We start from the raw sequence: 17,219 nt of genomic DNA, 5'->3' as shown, positions 1-17,219 counted from the left end.
ATGTTCTTGATAAGTTAAATGTTGCAACCCTCCATAAGTTAACAGAATTTCATTAATTCTCTTCATTCTTGTTCTTTTTCCTTGTTGACGTTGAAAAGGAAACGAGTCTCTATTTTGAGAAAAATTCAGAGCCACTAAACCAGAACTCATGCCATTTTTTATCATTCTAACTACTACTTAATTGGCTGGGTTGCAGCAGTTAAAATTTTTTCTCCCGATTCTATATCCTTGTGAGTGTAATTGTCATCTTCATGATAGCATTCTCAAATTCAGATGATTAAAATAAAAAGGATATTTCAATCAATTTTACATTATTTTTTCTATGTTGCACAAAATAAAACGTTATCCTCTAACTTGAAATTTTGTTTTGTTCAGTACCAAACGGACAAAAAATACAAATTAATACAAGGTTAAATATAATGGGATGATCCACTGGGCCAAAAGCCCACCGCCACGCACCCGTAAGTCATTTTATCTATTTCAGTGTTGGACAATAAACGGCAGTCGTTTAAGCGTTTGAATTGCTCTCCACGCAACGCAGTGCTTTCCTCAACCTTTCCATTCCCGTTTAAACCCTAGCAGAGGGTTTTAGCTCGCGCCACACGAAGCTTCTCCATGATCCATTTCGAAGGCGCATTCTAAGCCATGGCTGCTTCAAAGTTAACCTCATGCGTGGCGGTAACTTCCGCCGCGGTGGTTTCCATGTCCGCCTTCTCCGATCGTGCCTACGCCGATTCTTACTTCCGACTCCCTTTCTTCTCCTCTAAACCTTCCAATGAACCCTCGCCGCCGAACCAGACCTCCGACTCCAAGTCCGAGCCTCCGCCGCCCGATGAACCTAACAAATCGGGTGGCTTCGACCCGGAATCCTTAGAAAGAGGAGCCAAAGCACTCCGTGAAATCAATAGTTCTCCCTACTCCAAGCAGGTTTGTGTTTTATTTTTGGTTCTAACGAACTCAGTGTTCTTTGTGTCGGGAAGGATTTTAGTTTTCTGATTATTTCATTTTTGTTTTCCAGCTGTTCGATTTAATGCGAAAACAGGAGGAAACTCGCCTCGCTGAATTAGATGCTGAGAAAGTTCATTACGAACTTATTCAATCTCAAGGAGATATTGTAAGTGGTATTTTTATATTGATATAAAACTTCGATATCATGTGTGTAGCTCATGATATTCTTTAATCGTTTCAACTTTTGCGTTATATGTTGTGCTACCAAATAGGTCAAACTAGATTATTAAGGACCTGGTACACTCTTCCATAAAGCTCGGGCTTACACATGCAATACGCAACTACCACTGGGCTGGCTGGAAATTTTGTCAATATTTTATTTTGTTTGCTGTTTTCTCATTTCGAAAGCTATCCCTATGCTGTATTATTGTAGTTGTTATCATCGTTATTTTCCCTCTGTTGGTTATAAATGTATAACAATGAATCGAGAGTATTGTAAATCTATGTGCTTCTAAGCACCTATCATCACAGAAGAATCATTTTGGTGTAGATTTTAAAATTTTTATCTCGCTCTGATTTGTCAAATAAATTTTATTGCAGGAAAGGCAGCGTAAAATGGCTGAAGAACAGCGCAATCTAATACAAGACCAAGCCCAGAGACAGGCCCAGGTGTTGCGATATGAAGATGAGTTGGCAAGGAAAAGAATGCAGGTGCAGACTACATAAAAAATATACTCTTTTATTTAATTTGTGAATTTAGATAGCTTTGGCATTTAAACTAGCCTCTAGAAATAACTTTTCTGCCAGAGCAAAAAGTCATGATGAGAGTTATGGATGTAATTAGGAAATATATATGCAAAATGAAGCTGAGTTTGAGCTTAAACTTATGGTCAGTAAATTCCTTTTTGCTCTTTGGTCCTAGGCACTGGATATACTTTTGCTAACAAACCTATCTTCTTTTAGTTCTTCCAATTTTTTTTAAAGAAATGTATGATCTTAGCTAATGATTTTCTTGACGACTTCTGATATTTATCCCCCTACCTGTCTTGTTCAAAACCCTGAAGCAATAGGATTTATGATGAAATTTCCATAGAATGGTCTTACTGTTTGTGAATATTCAGATGGCTTGAGCCTCTTCAAATTAAACCATCTTTGATGTTTTGTAAGATTTAAATGTTTTACATAGAATAGTTATCCATAAATTGCCATTCTCAGACAGATCATGAAGCCCAAAGGCAACATAATGTTGAATTGGTCAAGATGCAAGAGCAGTCTTCTTTCAGAAAGGAGCAGGCAAGACAGGCTACTGAAGAACAGATTCAATCTCAGCAGCGTCAGACTGAGAGAGAGAGAGCTGAAATTGAAAGAGAAACTATTAGAGTTAAGGCAATGGCGGAGGCTGAAGGCCGAGCCCATGAAGCAAAATTGACCGAGGATCATAACAGGAGAATGCTTATAGAACGAATGCAAGGTGAAAGAGATAAATGGCTTGCTGCAATTAACACAACCTTTAGTCATATTGAAGGTATGCAACTGATAAGCGCATCTGTTGTCTTCAGAATATACTTTTTGCTTTTATATGAGGATCATTGTGGATTTTGATTGTCTTGTGCTACTTACTCATATTTATGGATAAATTTTTATGCAGTTTCACTTTCATCATGTCAATATCTGTTTTCCTTTTTGTAAATGTGATTAATATTGATATGGATATACCAAATTTTGGTTGGTAAGTTCATCATAAAGCTTTGTGCAACAGTAGCCATTTTTAGCTGAAAGGCTTATTAGCTTGTTGCTATTGATAATTTTTTGCCAAAGTAAAATCCTTACACAAGAATAAACTGCCATGTTGTATGATTTGTATGTATTGTTTGAAACCAAAATGCATGACACAAGTCACATCCTTACATTTATGTGTCTGCATCCACAGTATATTTTCTGTACTTTCCCTGACAGAGAACGGATAGCAACTTGTAGTAATATTGCATTATCCCTTACAAACGATAATGGGAAAGTTCATGCCAGTAATGGTTCCCAGAATTGTTAATCCTTTTACTTGGATAAATTTGCAGCCTGAGTTTTTAAGCTTGCTTGTGTGCAAGCTTATGTCTAGTTCTTATCTCACACGGCAGCATTCATGGTTGCATGATATCATAGAGCTCATAGCTTCTTACAAATGTAAGTACTGCTCTAGATGTACGCTTCTGAACTTTTTGGGGAAACTCTAAAGGTCAAGTTTTATATTACCAAAGATATTTTTGCACATTTGTTTAAGAAAATGTAGTGATTTTTGAGTTTTTGTTTCTCTGGTTGTCAATATGTGGGACACAGCAAAATGTTGCTAGGTTGTATTGTTCCATCTCACTACATCTTCTTTATCATGGTATCCTTGTTTTTATCCACTGTTTTCATTTGTAGATGATGAGTTGGTCTTTGTGTTTGGAAATGATATCAGCTGACTTCTTACAATATACAGGTGGTCTAAGGGCCTTATTGACTGATAGGGACAAATTGCTTATGACTGTTGGAGGAGCTACTGCACTAGCTGCAGGAATATATACGACTAGGTACATATGCTGTTCTTTATTATGCATTTGATTTTGAATTAATGTTACCAAGTTCAAAGTCTGTTTGGATATACAAATTACAATCATCTCATGTATGTCACTATTGTAATGCTTGTTAATGTACTTTATCCATACAAAAAGATTGTGGAAGTGGTAAGACTGATTGCATGATAGTTGTATCCAAAATGCATAATCTAGATGTATAATAGCTGTTTTATGGTACTATTGGATACTAAGCAAATGTATGGGGGCTCATTGATAACATCCATATCATCTTTGGCAACTATAAGTATAAATCTGGAATCCAGGAATTTAAGGAAAGAGAATAGTAAGATATTATTTTTGTATCTTATGCTACAGAAGTACCCACTACTTAGCATCCATCTCCCAGTCCCACGTCAATTGTCAATCCTTCCATTCCCAGCCCGAAGGAAAAAAAGGAGAAGAAAACATGATTACAAATAAAATCAAAGTTTTTATTACTATGAATCTATGATGCTTCCACCTCCCTTTTCAATGATAAGCCACTTCAATCCTTTATTAATTTGAAATGTATTGTCTTGATTCTTGCATCACTTACAAATTCTTATATGTAGTCGGTAGTCCTGAAAACTCTTGGTGATAAACCAGTTTAAATCACTTGCAAATTCTTGCATGTTTTCCTTCCTTTAGTTAATTAACAGGTAAGTTCAGTGGGTAGGGTCAACTCTTGGTGAATTTGTGTTCTCTTGATCAAATATGCACTGGGTTCTAACCTAATTTTTCAAATTTGTATTCATCACAATTCTGCCTTTTTCTTTCTTTCTTTTTTAAATGAATATCTGATCATTTTGTGTTGTACTTTCTATTTCTACAGAGAAGGTAGTAAAGTCACCTGGGGCTATATTAATCGGATTTTGGGGCAGCCATCGCTGATCCGGGAGTCATCTATGGCAAAGTTTCCTGGGTCAGAGATCATTTCTCAAGCCAAAAACAAAGTGCTGTGTAATAGTACTTTGGCTGGGGCAGAAAAGCCTATTGGGAGTAAAAATGGTCTTGGAAATGTAATCCTTCATCCATCATTGCAGAGAAGAATAGAGCATCTTGCACGTGCAACATCAAATACCAAATCCCATCAGGCACCATTTCGTAACATGCTTTTTTATGGGCCTCCTGGCACTGGTAAAACGATGGTTGCAAAGGAATTAGCTAGAAGATCGGTATAATGATTAGTTCCTTTATACACATTTTGATTTTCATATATCTGACTTGTTCTACTTTTACATGATCTGTTAAGTTGTTTTTTACTGACAACGTGACATAAGTTTCTGGATGTATTATTTGTGATGTATGAACAAATGAATTAAAATTTATTATTTTCATGCCCAAATTCTGTTTTATATTTATACTACAAGTGGGTTTGGTTTATCTTGTATTCTTGTAACCATTTTCCATGAGCTAGTCATGAAATTTCCTTGGATATTATTTTATGGCTAATTGTTCATGCTGTTTGCTGAATTTGTTTAAAAAGGTATCTTTAACTACGGCTGACTCTTTCAATTTTTATGTGAAGGGTTTGCATTATGCCATGATGACTGGAGGAGATGTTGCACCTCTTGGCGCACAGGCTGTTACCAAAATTCATGATATATTTGATTGGGCCAAGAAATCAAGAAAAGGCCTATTGCTTTTTATTGATGAGGCGGATGCTTTCCTTTGCGAGTAAGTTTTGGAGCGTTTAAAATATATTTTGAAGACTGCTATAAAAAACTAATTTAAATTACTACTACGTAGCAGGGTAGCCAAAATTATTTTGTTTTGTAGTTTATATAATGTGAGAAATGTAACTGTTGTATTACAAGTTACAACAGTATACATATAATATCTTTATACTTTTACACAAATGCTAACTGTTTATATTTGATTTATATTGTGTTTTTAATAAATTTTGATATTTAGAATCACGAAGGGTCTTTAACTTCGCATATTCAGAGATTAGATACATAGATGAATCAATAACACTTTTATGGAGTGTGTCTGTATTTGTTTTACCTTATTGCCTGTAACTTGGAAAGATTGCAATTTTTACCCGGTATATTGCAGAAACAATTGGTGTGATAAGTTAGATATTAATGATATCTCTTATATAACAATTTTTCCGTGATAATTTTTTATTCAATGCAGGCGTAACAATTTTTCCGTGATAATTTTTTATTCAATGCAGGCGTAACAGCTCCCACATGAGTGAAGCTCAACGAAGTGCTCTAAATGCATTGCTCTTCAGAACTGGTGATCAGTCTAGAGACATAGTACTTGTCCTGGCGACAAACAGGCCTGGTGATCTTGATAGTGCAGTTACTGATCGCATTGATGAAGTAATTGAATTCCCACTTCCAGGAGAGGAAGAGCGTCTAAAGTTGTTGAAGCTCTATTTGAACAAATATTTATGTGATGACAATAATGGCTCCAAGGGGGGTTTCTTCCTGAAGAAGCAACCTCAGAAGATTACCATAAAAGATTTATCTGAAGATGTTTTCAGAGAGGCTGCCAAGAAAACAGAGGGATTTTCTGGCCGCGAGATCGCCAAACTCATGGCCAGCGTCCAAGCTGCTGTTTATGGGCGCCCAGACTGCATCTTGGATGCCCAGTTGTTTAGAGAAATTGTAGATTACAAGGTCGTGGAACATCATCAACGATTAAAACTAGCAGCTGAAGGTGGCCAGCCTTGCCAAATATAAATTTGAGCATTTTATTTGCATCCCCATTTTGACCTGCTATGTTAGTGTTTTTGTCATGTTATTTGGGCCATGTGGCCGATGAGGCAGATTCGTTGAAAAAGCTACACCTAGATGCATTTTGTGAGCCAAATTTGCAGGATACTTCGGCTTTATTAATTATTACTTTGTTAGGAATATAGGAGGAGGGGCTTTAGCCTTTAATTACTTGGAAGCAGCATATCAGAACCTTTTCACCTCATCCTATAGAGCAAGAAGCCAGGTTTTTGAGAGCATAGAAGTCAAATTACATTTATTAATAAATTTATAGAATATGCTCAAAGTTGTAATTTTTTTTATTTTTTTTTGCGAATTTTATTTCTTCTAAATTCCAATGAAGATTCTACCAAATTTGAATATGCTAAATATTTTTTTTCTTAAATATGATTATTATCTTGTTATCTATTTAAGTTTTTTTGTCTCTGCAATCTAACACTTTCGGAGATTATTTTATTATCTAATTATCTTATACGAGTTTAGAAAAAAATTATTAGGACAGAAAAAATGAAAAACGCTAAATTACATGGATGAGAAATTAAGCCTAAATTTAATTGCCAGAATCCCATCCTCTTTGGGCCGGGGTTTCGTTTACTTTTGGACACGTATAATGGGTTTAACACTTCTCCTATAAGATTTTCGTTACTCTCTTTAATTATGAGATCTTTTTCACAAATTTATCTATTTTTTATAAGATTATTTTTTAATTTTTAGATGTATTAATTATTATTTTTTTCTACATGTTTTTATTTAATTAATCTCTTTAAATATTAATAAAAAGTAATTAAGTTGATAGAAAAAAAATTAAAATATAAATAATTGACATATTTAATATAATTAATTAAATTAATTATTTTTATCCAGAGACGTGAATTATTTACTGAGGGAATACATGAGTGAATTGAGCTTTTGTTCCATGTTAATTTATGTAAGAATTAGCTACATACATTTAGTAGATTCAATCTACACAACTATTGTGTATGTCAATTTTGCTTTCTCCTGTCCCTCCACTAATTATAGTTCACACAATAGGTCCTTTTAGAAAGGAAAAAAAAAAGAGAAATTCCATTGATATAAAAGTTCAGCACAAAAAAGGTATACTCACAAAGAGATAAGATGGTTTATGTGACATAAAGATAAAAGAAAAAATAGTATCGTGAATTTACTGATTACATGCATAAGTGATTAAAAAAGTAGTGATAATATTTGATGTTATGCACCCTAAAAGAAATTCTTGTTTTACCCTAGCTTAGTTCTCCAACAGGGTGGAGCAAAACCCGTTAAAGCCATCAAGATTGGTCGTGAAGCGGGTCATGCGGGTGCGCCTCCACGCCCCTTCAACACGTGTCCAAAAGCTAGGGCGTTCTTCCTAACAACAAAACCTTGTAAATTTCGCCACGTTTCTCTAAAATACCACGTGGAGTTCATGCTGCGCTGCATATATTAACACCCACTACTCTGTCTTCCTTTCCATTCTCTTCTCGTATCACACGATCCATCTACACGGTCAAAAAGAAAATCGTTTTCCTTGAGAAAATACGGACACAGAGACAGAGAGAGGGAGAGAGAGAAGGAAATGGGAAGCACAAAGTTTCTATTGTTGGTGATGGTGTTTCTCGCAGTGTGCGTGGGGACATGCAGGCCTTGGGGTGATGATGTAGTTGAAGATGGAGAGGAGGCCAAACATTTTGCAGCAAAAGCCGTGCATGATGTCGAGGAAGAGACCCGCTCTTGGGCTGATTGGGCTCAAGACAAGTTCTCCAAGTATTTTTCTTTTTCACTCTTAATTATCCAATCTCACATAATTAATGATATTCCATTGTTAATAAATTTTGGTGACGCAAGTCCACCATGCATGCTTGGTTAACACCATGTTTGTAAGGGAGCAATCTTTTTAATTATAAGAACCAACGTGGATGTGCTAAGCGGAAGAAATTAGTCCCCCCGAACCATGTTTAATGTGGGTAATGTCTCCAATAGGAGTTATATGAGAGGGAGGATACAAAGAAACAAAACAAAATTATAAGCATATAATAATCATATTAATTTGAAAGTGGGCATTCTTTTTAAGGCTATTAAGCATGTAATATGTGGGCGATGTCATATACCTGTGGATGATGGGATTGATGAGGAAAATTTGAGCAAATGTTTCCAACTTTCCACAAAATTCTATTTAATTTATCATGCTTCACCAGAATTTCGCTTTGTCACGCCTAAGTTGCTTGTTCTTGTGCATTTATATGGCCAAATCTTAAATGTTGTCATTTTGTTCATTAGTTCACAATTATTGTGGCAGAAGTTTCGGGGCCGAAGAGGATCATGAAAAACAAGCGACTCAAAACATGAAGTATCAAGCTGAAGATGCTGCTTCAAGGGCCACGGAGAGAGTGAAATCTGCAGCATCAGGTAACGTATATATTTGTTCATTCTTTACCATAATCTTTTTTAATTTCATGTACCTCTCGATTAAAATTTGGTATCAAATTCAAGCAAATGTTAGTATCTTTGATTTGTTTGTTTAGGAGCCTCGGACTATGCTTCTCAAAAGGCTACGGATGCTAAGGAAGCAGTTTCAGGTGCTAAGGTCATCAAAATGCCAACAGATAGCATTAACAATGCAAAACACACAATGGGAGATACCTACGAGGATGCTAAGCAAAAAATGAACACAGCTTCAGATAAGGCTTCAAGTATGGCTCACAATGCCAAAGATAACACGGCTGAGTCCATGGAATATGGAAAAGATATAGCAGCCAATGCCTATGACCAGGGTAAGCAAAAAATAAACATTGCTTCAGATACAGCATCAGAGAAATTCTATGATGCCAAGGACAAGGCAAGTGATGTTAGGCATAAAGTGAAAGGAGCCATGGGTTGTGGAGGAGATAAGGCCAATAATGATGCTAAAAATAACATGGGCGTGAAAATGGAACATGGAAGGGACAAAGTAGCCGAAACTTTTGACCAGGCTAAACGTGAAGTGGGTGAAGCATATGTATCAGCAAAGAATACCATGACTGAAGAGGCCAAAGCTAAGTACGAGGCTGCAAAGGAGAAGGCTTCGGATGCAACAGGTGATTTAGGAGCTAAGATGAGGAACACCCCAAACGTATAAGCGCATGGTTAGTTTACCGCTTATTCTTAACTATGACAACCTCTATTAGTTTTTAGCTCTAGTTTCCACAAGTTATCGTTTATATTGTGCTTTAATCTCTTGTAATGTGTTAGTCTTTTACACGTTCTTGTATGCTTTTCTCTTTAATAGAGATGCAAAAAATACTTGTTAGACATTATGAAAAAGTCATTACGTACAAATCTATTCTCCATAATGATAGGAGAGAGCCTGAAAGGTCCCACGGTTAGGTTCTTCTATGATCTATCACGATGCCAGGTAGATTCATATACAGGGTGCTGCCCCATAATGTTGTAGGGACTTTGCAGCTTATATATAGTAGGCTATATGTATGTGTAATTATAACATTTTGCAGTTAGTGGATCCTCTCACGATTGGTATAAATTGTTGGGCCCCTTTACTAGTTATTTTTGTTACAAGAAGAGCATGAACATCTAAAAGGTGTATGGTTTAATAAAAGGTAATCCCCTCACTTATAATGATGAGTAGTATTTCTTCTGCATTTTTTTAGTGGTCTGATTTATGGTGGTCCATAAGTCCAAATGCCCGTTCATTAGTCATTTACTCATTAATACTAAACAGAAAAACTTTATAATTTAAGATAGCAACTTTTGCCGGAACACAACACATTGCTACAAGTTGGAAATTGTCCTACTAAGTGGGAAGATCAACTTGCACGAAAGCATGGGAATGATCCCGAGCATAGCATATTATCATACAAGAAACTCTTATGTAATCTTACTGTAATTAAGCACCGAATCATGTGACAAATTAAATTTAGTCTACGCCGTTGGATTAACTAACTAAATGTGAACCATGCGTATGGTAAAGCTATTCTTTTTGGTATGAACACAGCTTGTGTATGTAGCGTACTTTGTTGAGCGTAGTGTATTATTATTTATAGATGTGCTAGCTAGTTGCTTATATTTGTGGCTCATATACAGAGTTGTGGACTGTGGAGGTACACGAAAATTTGAGCACTTCGATTGAATCTTATGAAAGATTATATACCCTATCGGATTCATGACAAAAGCTTTCATGTTTGATTGCAGTTTTTCAATATATTAGCATTTAGCGCTCTTATAAAATCACCATGATTACATTGCGCTTAGTGCAAAAGCCTTCTCCTTAACCATTTTTAACCCTTATCCTCATACAGCTATTTTCCGTGAATTTTTTTCTTCGTGGTTCTTTGAAATTCTTGTTATCATCGTCTTCGACTTGCTTTTGCCTCCCTATAGAGGCATAACAGCATTAAATCCCGCTACGGTGTATAATGGTAGCAATTCGTTCAGTATATGAATTTTTCTTTGGTTCAATTATTCCGTTTAGTTTAGCCTATAGAAATTTCGGTTTGATCAATGAACAATCTATGCTATCTTTGAGTATGCATAAAACTAGCTGGAACCATGAATAAACCATGAAATTAATACAAGTTGCGCAGACGTGAGTGCAAATACTATTGACAAGAAGTGGTGTGCCGAATATTTTTGCTTATTTTAATCTTGAGTTTAATTTTTATTTTGATGTATTTATCAACGGAAAAAAGTAGCATTTTTTATGTAATTATGATATATATATATATATATATATATTATATTTTAATTCTAGCTTTGACAATCTAGAATTGAAGAACTTTTACATTTTTTAATGTATTACTAATTAAAATTTTCTTTTTTATCAGTTGTCCACGAAAATATCTGCAATTTTTTTCACCAACAAAAAAAAAATCTAAAGTTTGTTCCCAGTAAGTAAAACTTAGAAAATGTGGAACTTGTTTAAACTTAAATGCCATCTTAAGCAAGAAAAACAATATACTTTTTAAACAATGCCTCAAACACTAGGAGTAAAGATGTTACCCAAAAATAAATTCTATATACTCTAAGATGGCTCAAACTAGGGCATCGATCTACCGGACACACATGCTTTCATATTATATCCATTCAATGATTGCAAATCTTCTTCAACTTACTTTCGAAGGTAGTCAGCTCTTTGAAATCGTAAACGAAGAGGAAGAAAATAATTGTTTGCCATAAACCAGGACTTTATATATGCAGATTTTAACGTAGTACATAATTCTGAAGGTTTAAAAATTGATTCAGCTTACTACCCCCGAGTTTCACTCAATAATTGTTGCGAGACTCAGGCTTCATAGCTCTCAACATATTTCATATAGATAGGGGTTTTCCCTTTTTGCGTACGAGAGAACTTTACTTTCACAGTTTCACCATGTGCCTAGCTAATATGATTGACAAGTACGAAAGAGGGGGGGAGGAAAAAAGAACACCTGAAGGGTGAAATTTGTATATCCGAAACCCTCGTCTCTCGTTTTTTATTTGTCATCATTTGGCTACATCTTCCTGGTTCATTCGTGTAGAGACAATATAGGATGCACATTATACATGCATATTATCAAAAAGGCAAGTTGAGAAAAGAACGGGTATTGTCTGCTAATTCATGTGTCGGCCGGTGTCCTATGCATTCAATGTCTATGAGAGGACAAAATTGTGGTTAATTGGGTCATGACTCGTTGAGTGTGGGATCCTTCTACATTAATTGATTAGCAAAGAAGTGAACAGGTTCACGAACCAACACTTCCATAATTAAATTAGAAAAGTTCGTCCAAAGTATTATGCATGAAATATTGTTACAGCTAGCATAAGTGTGTGAGTGTACCTCCTCATCACAAACAACGTACACCAATATCCCAGTTCATCACAACGACCAAAAGTCATCCTCATCTCTCTCCTTTTCTTTTCTTTTTTTGTTTCTCTCTCTCTCTCTAGAGTCTTGCCCCAAGGGTGAAAATTGCTAGCTAGTCACGCCAAAAGAGAGAAAGAGGTGAGAAGCTGAGAATTAATTAATCCGTACATATTTTTCTGCACCAGCAAAATCAGTGCAAATTTTCTTTGTAGCCTATATGTTCATATGAAGGAGCATACATACTAGTATGAGATAATTAAAATGGGAAGTTATAGCTGCTGTCAAAATTAATGTATCTATCTAGCTATAGCTAGCTAGCTTCCTCTGCTTGAATAATATATATGCACATCTAAATCTACAATTATTATTCACTTAAAAATTAATCTGATGTTTCTTTTTATTTTTATTTCTTTCCAAACAACAAGGAAGTCTAGAAAAAAGAAGAAAGAGTTTTGTAGGCTAGGCTTACATTTGCTGCTTCTTACTACTAGTTGTTTGCTTGTTATTGTGCATCCAAACCTTAAAAACCTGTCTCTTGACACCCACTTGAGAACAAAACTGCTGTACCTCCTGCTCATTGTGTTTGTGGATCTTCCAATCAATCTTGTCAGCAAACTCCATCATCCTATCCTTCTGGTGCTGAGAGAACTTAGTCCTGAACCTCTTCTTGCTGGAAGAGAGTAGTGGTGCATGCTGCTGCACTGATATTAACTGTGCTCCTCCAGTGTTGGACTGAAACATGTTGAGATCTTCACTTGATGACTCAGCTGGGCCCCCAAAGGCCATCATCACTGGGGAGACCAAGCTTGTTGGTGTAACCAATCTATGATGGAGGGAAGATGAAGAGGGTGTAGGGTAGTGAAGGTGACCGTTGTGCTTGTTGGTGTAGTAGCTGTGGTAATTTGGAACATGTGTTTGCGGTTGTGGTTGTGGTTGCGGTCGTAATTCTCCTTCAACTTCTTTTCTGTGGAAGTTGCGGTGGCACTCGCATGCTGCGCATCTTAGTGATTCTGGCGTGCCTTCTTCCCCACTTGCCATGAACTCGCCGCAGCCATCCACCACGTGGCTCCCCATGCTCGCCGCGTGGTTCCGAAGACATTCTCGGTACCTGATCGACGGCGTCGAGGTTGTTGTTGTTGTCGTTTGAGGCGGCGCTGTTCTTGAGGGATTCGATGTGGGAGCAATTGGGGTGCTTAGATCTGGATCTGACGTGGGTCGATGAGGTGCAAGAGCAGGAGGAGGAGGTGGTGGTGGTGGATAGAGATTATGGTGAGGTGTTTCGTTGAAGATTAATGTGCGAGTTTGATGAGTTGGTTGATGATGCTGTTGATCATGATCACTGCTACTTCTTTCACCAACAGTTGGAGAAGAGAGCTTGGAAGAGGAAGAAGAAGAATCTCGGTTGGGAAGGTTGTAACCTAAAGTGGTTGTGGTTGGTATCTCTATTTCCTTATCTTGTTGCCCTCTCATTGCCATCAAGGTTTGCTGATGTCTGTGGTGTGGCCAAGATCTAGCAAGCTAGGTTTGATTTCAACCTTCTATGCTCTCTCTCTCTCTAATTATGACTCGATCGCTGTAATAAATCTATCTTAAGCCATCATCATCATCTTCCTCATTTTCTGCTTTAATTATGCTTGTGGATCTTCCTCTAGTCTCTCCTCAACCCTAGCTAATTCATATTTATCCCATCTAATCCAAGACTAGACTCAACCAAACACTTATAATTACTAGCACGCCCACAATTATTCTTTCCTTATTCTGATATTGACGTTCTGGGTGCTAACCCACCAACCAATTTTCACTACTCAATCCTATTCTCAGAAGTGAATGAGTGATTTAACTGTATATATAGCACCACTATAGCGACGGAATAGGAATAGTTTAATTATTATTTTTTTCTTAGGGAAAAAACAAAGAGAAAAGGATAAAAAAAAAATTGGTAGAAATTCATATTCAATGGAAATGAGACTACTAGCGGGGTCCCTTGGAGATAAAATAAAATATAAGACTCACCTCAGCGGGTAGAATATTAGGCTATAGAGATTTGAGGTAGAAAGTAGAAAGCTTTAATTGCACCAAGCAACACAACACAGCACCTTGGGAGACACAAAGAGAGTGGAGAGAGTAAATTGTTTTAAGAGTTAAGATTGATTAAGAAAGACATGTAATGTGGGATTTTGAGAAAGGTGGTGTGGAAGAGGGCCTAGAAGGGTGTTGTTTCCTACCAGCCATCCAGATCCATAAAAACCAAGTAGGAAAGGAACAGGGGAAGAGGTTGTTTTGCACACTCAGAAGGAGTGGTGACTACTGACTAGTACTGCAAGAATTTGTCTTGCAGAACAACCGACAAGGTCATGTTGGTCCTCTCCCACAGCCTGCACCCTGGTCCAGTTTTCAATTATTGCCCTTCTCACTCACTCTCTCCAACCTTACTCCAAATGAATGTGTGTCCCAAACCAGCATATTTGTACAAATTACAAGGGAGAGACTAATTAAGGAGAGAGATCATATCCTACCATTAGCCTTATATACTATAAGTTTATAGACTAAGACGTGCAAATGATAGTGATAAGTGATAACTCAAATTAAATTAAGGTAGGATGGTTATTTTTATTTATTTAAGATATAGTATAATGATATTGAGAGTAATTAAAGGCTACCTTTCTTTTTTAAGGGAGTGAATGCTTGCTGGGCCACTACACAGCACTTGTCTTGTTATCGTGTGTGTCAGATTCTCTCTCTCTCTCCTCGAGGCTCTTTGTGTTGTGTTGTCTGCAACCCACTCTTCCCTTGGACCAATGACATGCTTTACTTACTTACCACCTTGCTTCTTTCACGATGCTTATTTGCTACTACCTTTGTTAGCATCTTCTTTCACATTTCTCTTTCAGGCATCAATTTGTGCTTGTTTACTTTCCAGTACAGAATCGCGTTGGCCACTATACAAAAAAAAAAAAAAAGAGAGAGAGAGTCTCGGCCAAACCGGGCAACTCTATTATTTGACTTTTCTCTCGTTTAAACCATGCTTTATTTGTTCATTACCGTCTTGGTCTTTGAACTGTCGATTATATGTTACTGTACTTAATTACTCAAACAAAGCCAATTCATTATTTTGATGAAAATAAGGATGGAATAGTTAATAGGTTGAACTGAAGAACAATATTATATGGACATTATTTATATGAACAACTAGGGTCCGCTCAGTTGTGGGCGTTGGAGCAGATACACTTGCATTAGGTTCTACATTACATTATCGATCCACATTTATGATTTGCCTTTAAACAAATTAATGCAAAAGTTAAAGTTTGTAAATTATATGCGATGTACCAAAAGTAAATGAAAACACAGCTGGAATCATATCAAAAGAAAATTTTGTAACCTTCTCTAATATTTTGTGTTGTTATTAGAGGTGGATACAGGCGCCAATCTCGCAGATATATTGGATTGCGCAAGTACTCTCAAGAGTAGACTTGAACTAAACTTTGGTTTGTTTAACCATGAATCCATGAATCTGTGTGGTTAATTTGCGAAATCTGCAATTAAATAATCTGGTCTACAATATTCACATATCAACCCACTTGTCCACATCAAAATAAAAAAACTAAATTTAAAATCAGAAATCATTAAGGACAGCCTATAAACTATTTAGTAAGTCAAACCACAAATCAACTTTTGTTCCCAAAAGAAAAAATGAGTTGGTCCAGAAATCTGCCCATAAAACTCCGATGCGTATGTGAACCTATTAAACATACACATAAATATGGGAATACAAAGACTAGGATGGTCCAGTTCGCATACCAATTGCCAACATCTAATTATCTTTATTTTGATGAACTATTATTATTAATATTGGTTCTCCTAAAAAATTATTATTAATATTGGTTAAACTTTTTGTCAGAAAAGAAAATATAAAAATATTTTTTTAAGGAAAAAAATATAATACTACATTCACTATTTAAACAATCAAACTTTGTGTTTGTAGATCTTAATTAAAAGAGCAGAACTAAAATAATAAATTTAAGTTTGGCAATAAAGAGTAAATTTAATTTACTCATTCCTTTCTATGAATATCATTACATTTCAATTTTTTTAAAAATAATTAATTATTCTTATTACTCAAAGTGCACCAAATATAATTCTAAAATTAATAATGAGTTATTACTAAAAAATATTATAATTTTGGTTATAAATATTATTACTTATTTTTTTGGTAAAAAAATACTGTAATTATATAAATTATAAATGTGATTAAAAAAACGAATATAAAAATATGTATTGTGTCCATATATGCTTTCAACGTCTCAATTACTGTTCGAAACTTCAATTAGAGGGAGTTGAATTTAGATTATTCATTCTATACATATGATTAGGGACTGTATTAGGTCTGGCCCTATTTGGTTTATACTATGTCGCGTTTGAGCGCGCATGTATTTGGAGTCCAATTTTGTCGTAAGTTTGAATTATTTTTCTATCTAATTTCTTACAAATAAACGTCATTATTTATTTTTACATTCATGAATTTAACGTAGAGTTATTTTTAAAATTTCCTACAAACATAATCCGTATTTGAATTCTAATTAGACCCCATGAAACATCATTGTCAATGATTCGTAACATGAGGGGAAATTATATATGCCATAAAATCTACTGATCGAGTGAACTGGAATAAGAAAAATCTGTCAACTTGTTGATGCTATTAGATTTTTTTTTTTTTTTTGGGAGGGGGGTTCTACAGCATTTTACTTTTAGTTTATCAAACATAAAATATGTTAATTCTAGTACGCTATAAAACATTTCAATAAAATTCTTCCGATAAAATAACTACAAGGTTCAGTTTTTTTTTTCAGACAAAGTGATCTCAAAACAACCCACCTAACTAGTATATTATATATGTTTGTAAACAAAATTCCAAAATCTGACCAGAGTACAATACTGTCAATACAGGATAGTTAAGCATAATTAATCCAGACCGGGAACTTGAATTTCTAGTGATTATATTTAAATACCTTTTAATAAAAGGAAAAAAATAGCAACAGAAAATCGGTCAATATCACATTTTGACTAGTCATTCTCATTACCTCAAATAACATACAATCCTGTCTTATTTTGTCATACTCT

General features: G+C 35.6%; 3 protein-coding genes across 13 annotated transcripts; 2 read left to right on the top strand and 1 right to left on the bottom strand.

Moving 5' to 3' along the window:
- The first annotated feature begins 494 nt into the window (after window positions 1-494).
- Window positions 495-6,619, top strand: LOC100777755 (ATPase family AAA domain-containing protein 3). The gene is made up of 8 exons (XM_003537543.5): window positions 495-927; window positions 1,019-1,114; window positions 1,549-1,659; window positions 2,164-2,473; window positions 3,425-3,515; window positions 4,372-4,714; window positions 5,068-5,216; window positions 5,719-6,619. Exons 1-8 carry the CDS (start codon window positions 646-648, stop codon window positions 6,230-6,232), a joined length of 1,896 nt encoding a protein of 631 aa, XP_003537591.1. The 5' UTR covers window positions 495-645; the 3' UTR covers window positions 6,233-6,619.
- Window positions 6,620-7,723: 1,104 nt separating this feature from the next.
- LOC100777228 (uncharacterized) lies at window positions 7,724-15,223 on the top strand. Of its 11 annotated transcripts, none has more exons than XM_041006399.1 (4): window positions 7,724-8,029; window positions 8,562-8,671; window positions 8,788-9,387; window positions 14,776-15,223. In XM_041006399.1, the coding sequence occupies exons 1-3, from the start codon at window positions 7,842-7,844 to the stop codon at window positions 9,378-9,380; spliced, it is 891 nt and encodes a 296-aa protein (XP_040862333.1). In that variant the 5' UTR covers window positions 7,724-7,841; the 3' UTR covers window positions 9,381-9,387; window positions 14,776-15,223. The 11 variants fall into 11 exon arrangements, with proteins under 11 accessions (XP_040862333.1, XP_040862331.1, XP_040862332.1 ...); XM_041006397.1 differs by lacking the exon at window positions 14,776-15,223 and adding an exon at window positions 10,451-10,481; XM_041006398.1 differs by lacking the exon at window positions 14,776-15,223 and adding an exon at window positions 10,343-10,481.
- Window positions 12,327-13,924, bottom strand: LOC100776691 (zinc-finger homeodomain protein 6-like). The gene has a single exon (NM_001317706.2). It carries the CDS (start codon window positions 13,575-13,577, stop codon window positions 12,567-12,569), a length of 1,011 nt encoding a protein of 336 aa, NP_001304635.2. The 5' UTR covers window positions 13,578-13,924; the 3' UTR covers window positions 12,327-12,566.
- Window positions 15,224-17,219: the final 1,996 nt, after the last annotated feature.

Source organism: Glycine max, chromosome 11 (assembly GCF_000004515.6).
Source record: "Glycine max cultivar Williams 82 chromosome 11, Glycine_max_v4.0, whole genome shotgun sequence".
Lineage (NCBI taxonomy): Eukaryota > Viridiplantae > Streptophyta > Magnoliopsida > Fabales > Fabaceae > Glycine > Glycine max.
The sequence above is the reverse complement of the archived record's forward strand: the minus strand, read 5'-3'. Positions and strand labels throughout refer to the sequence as shown.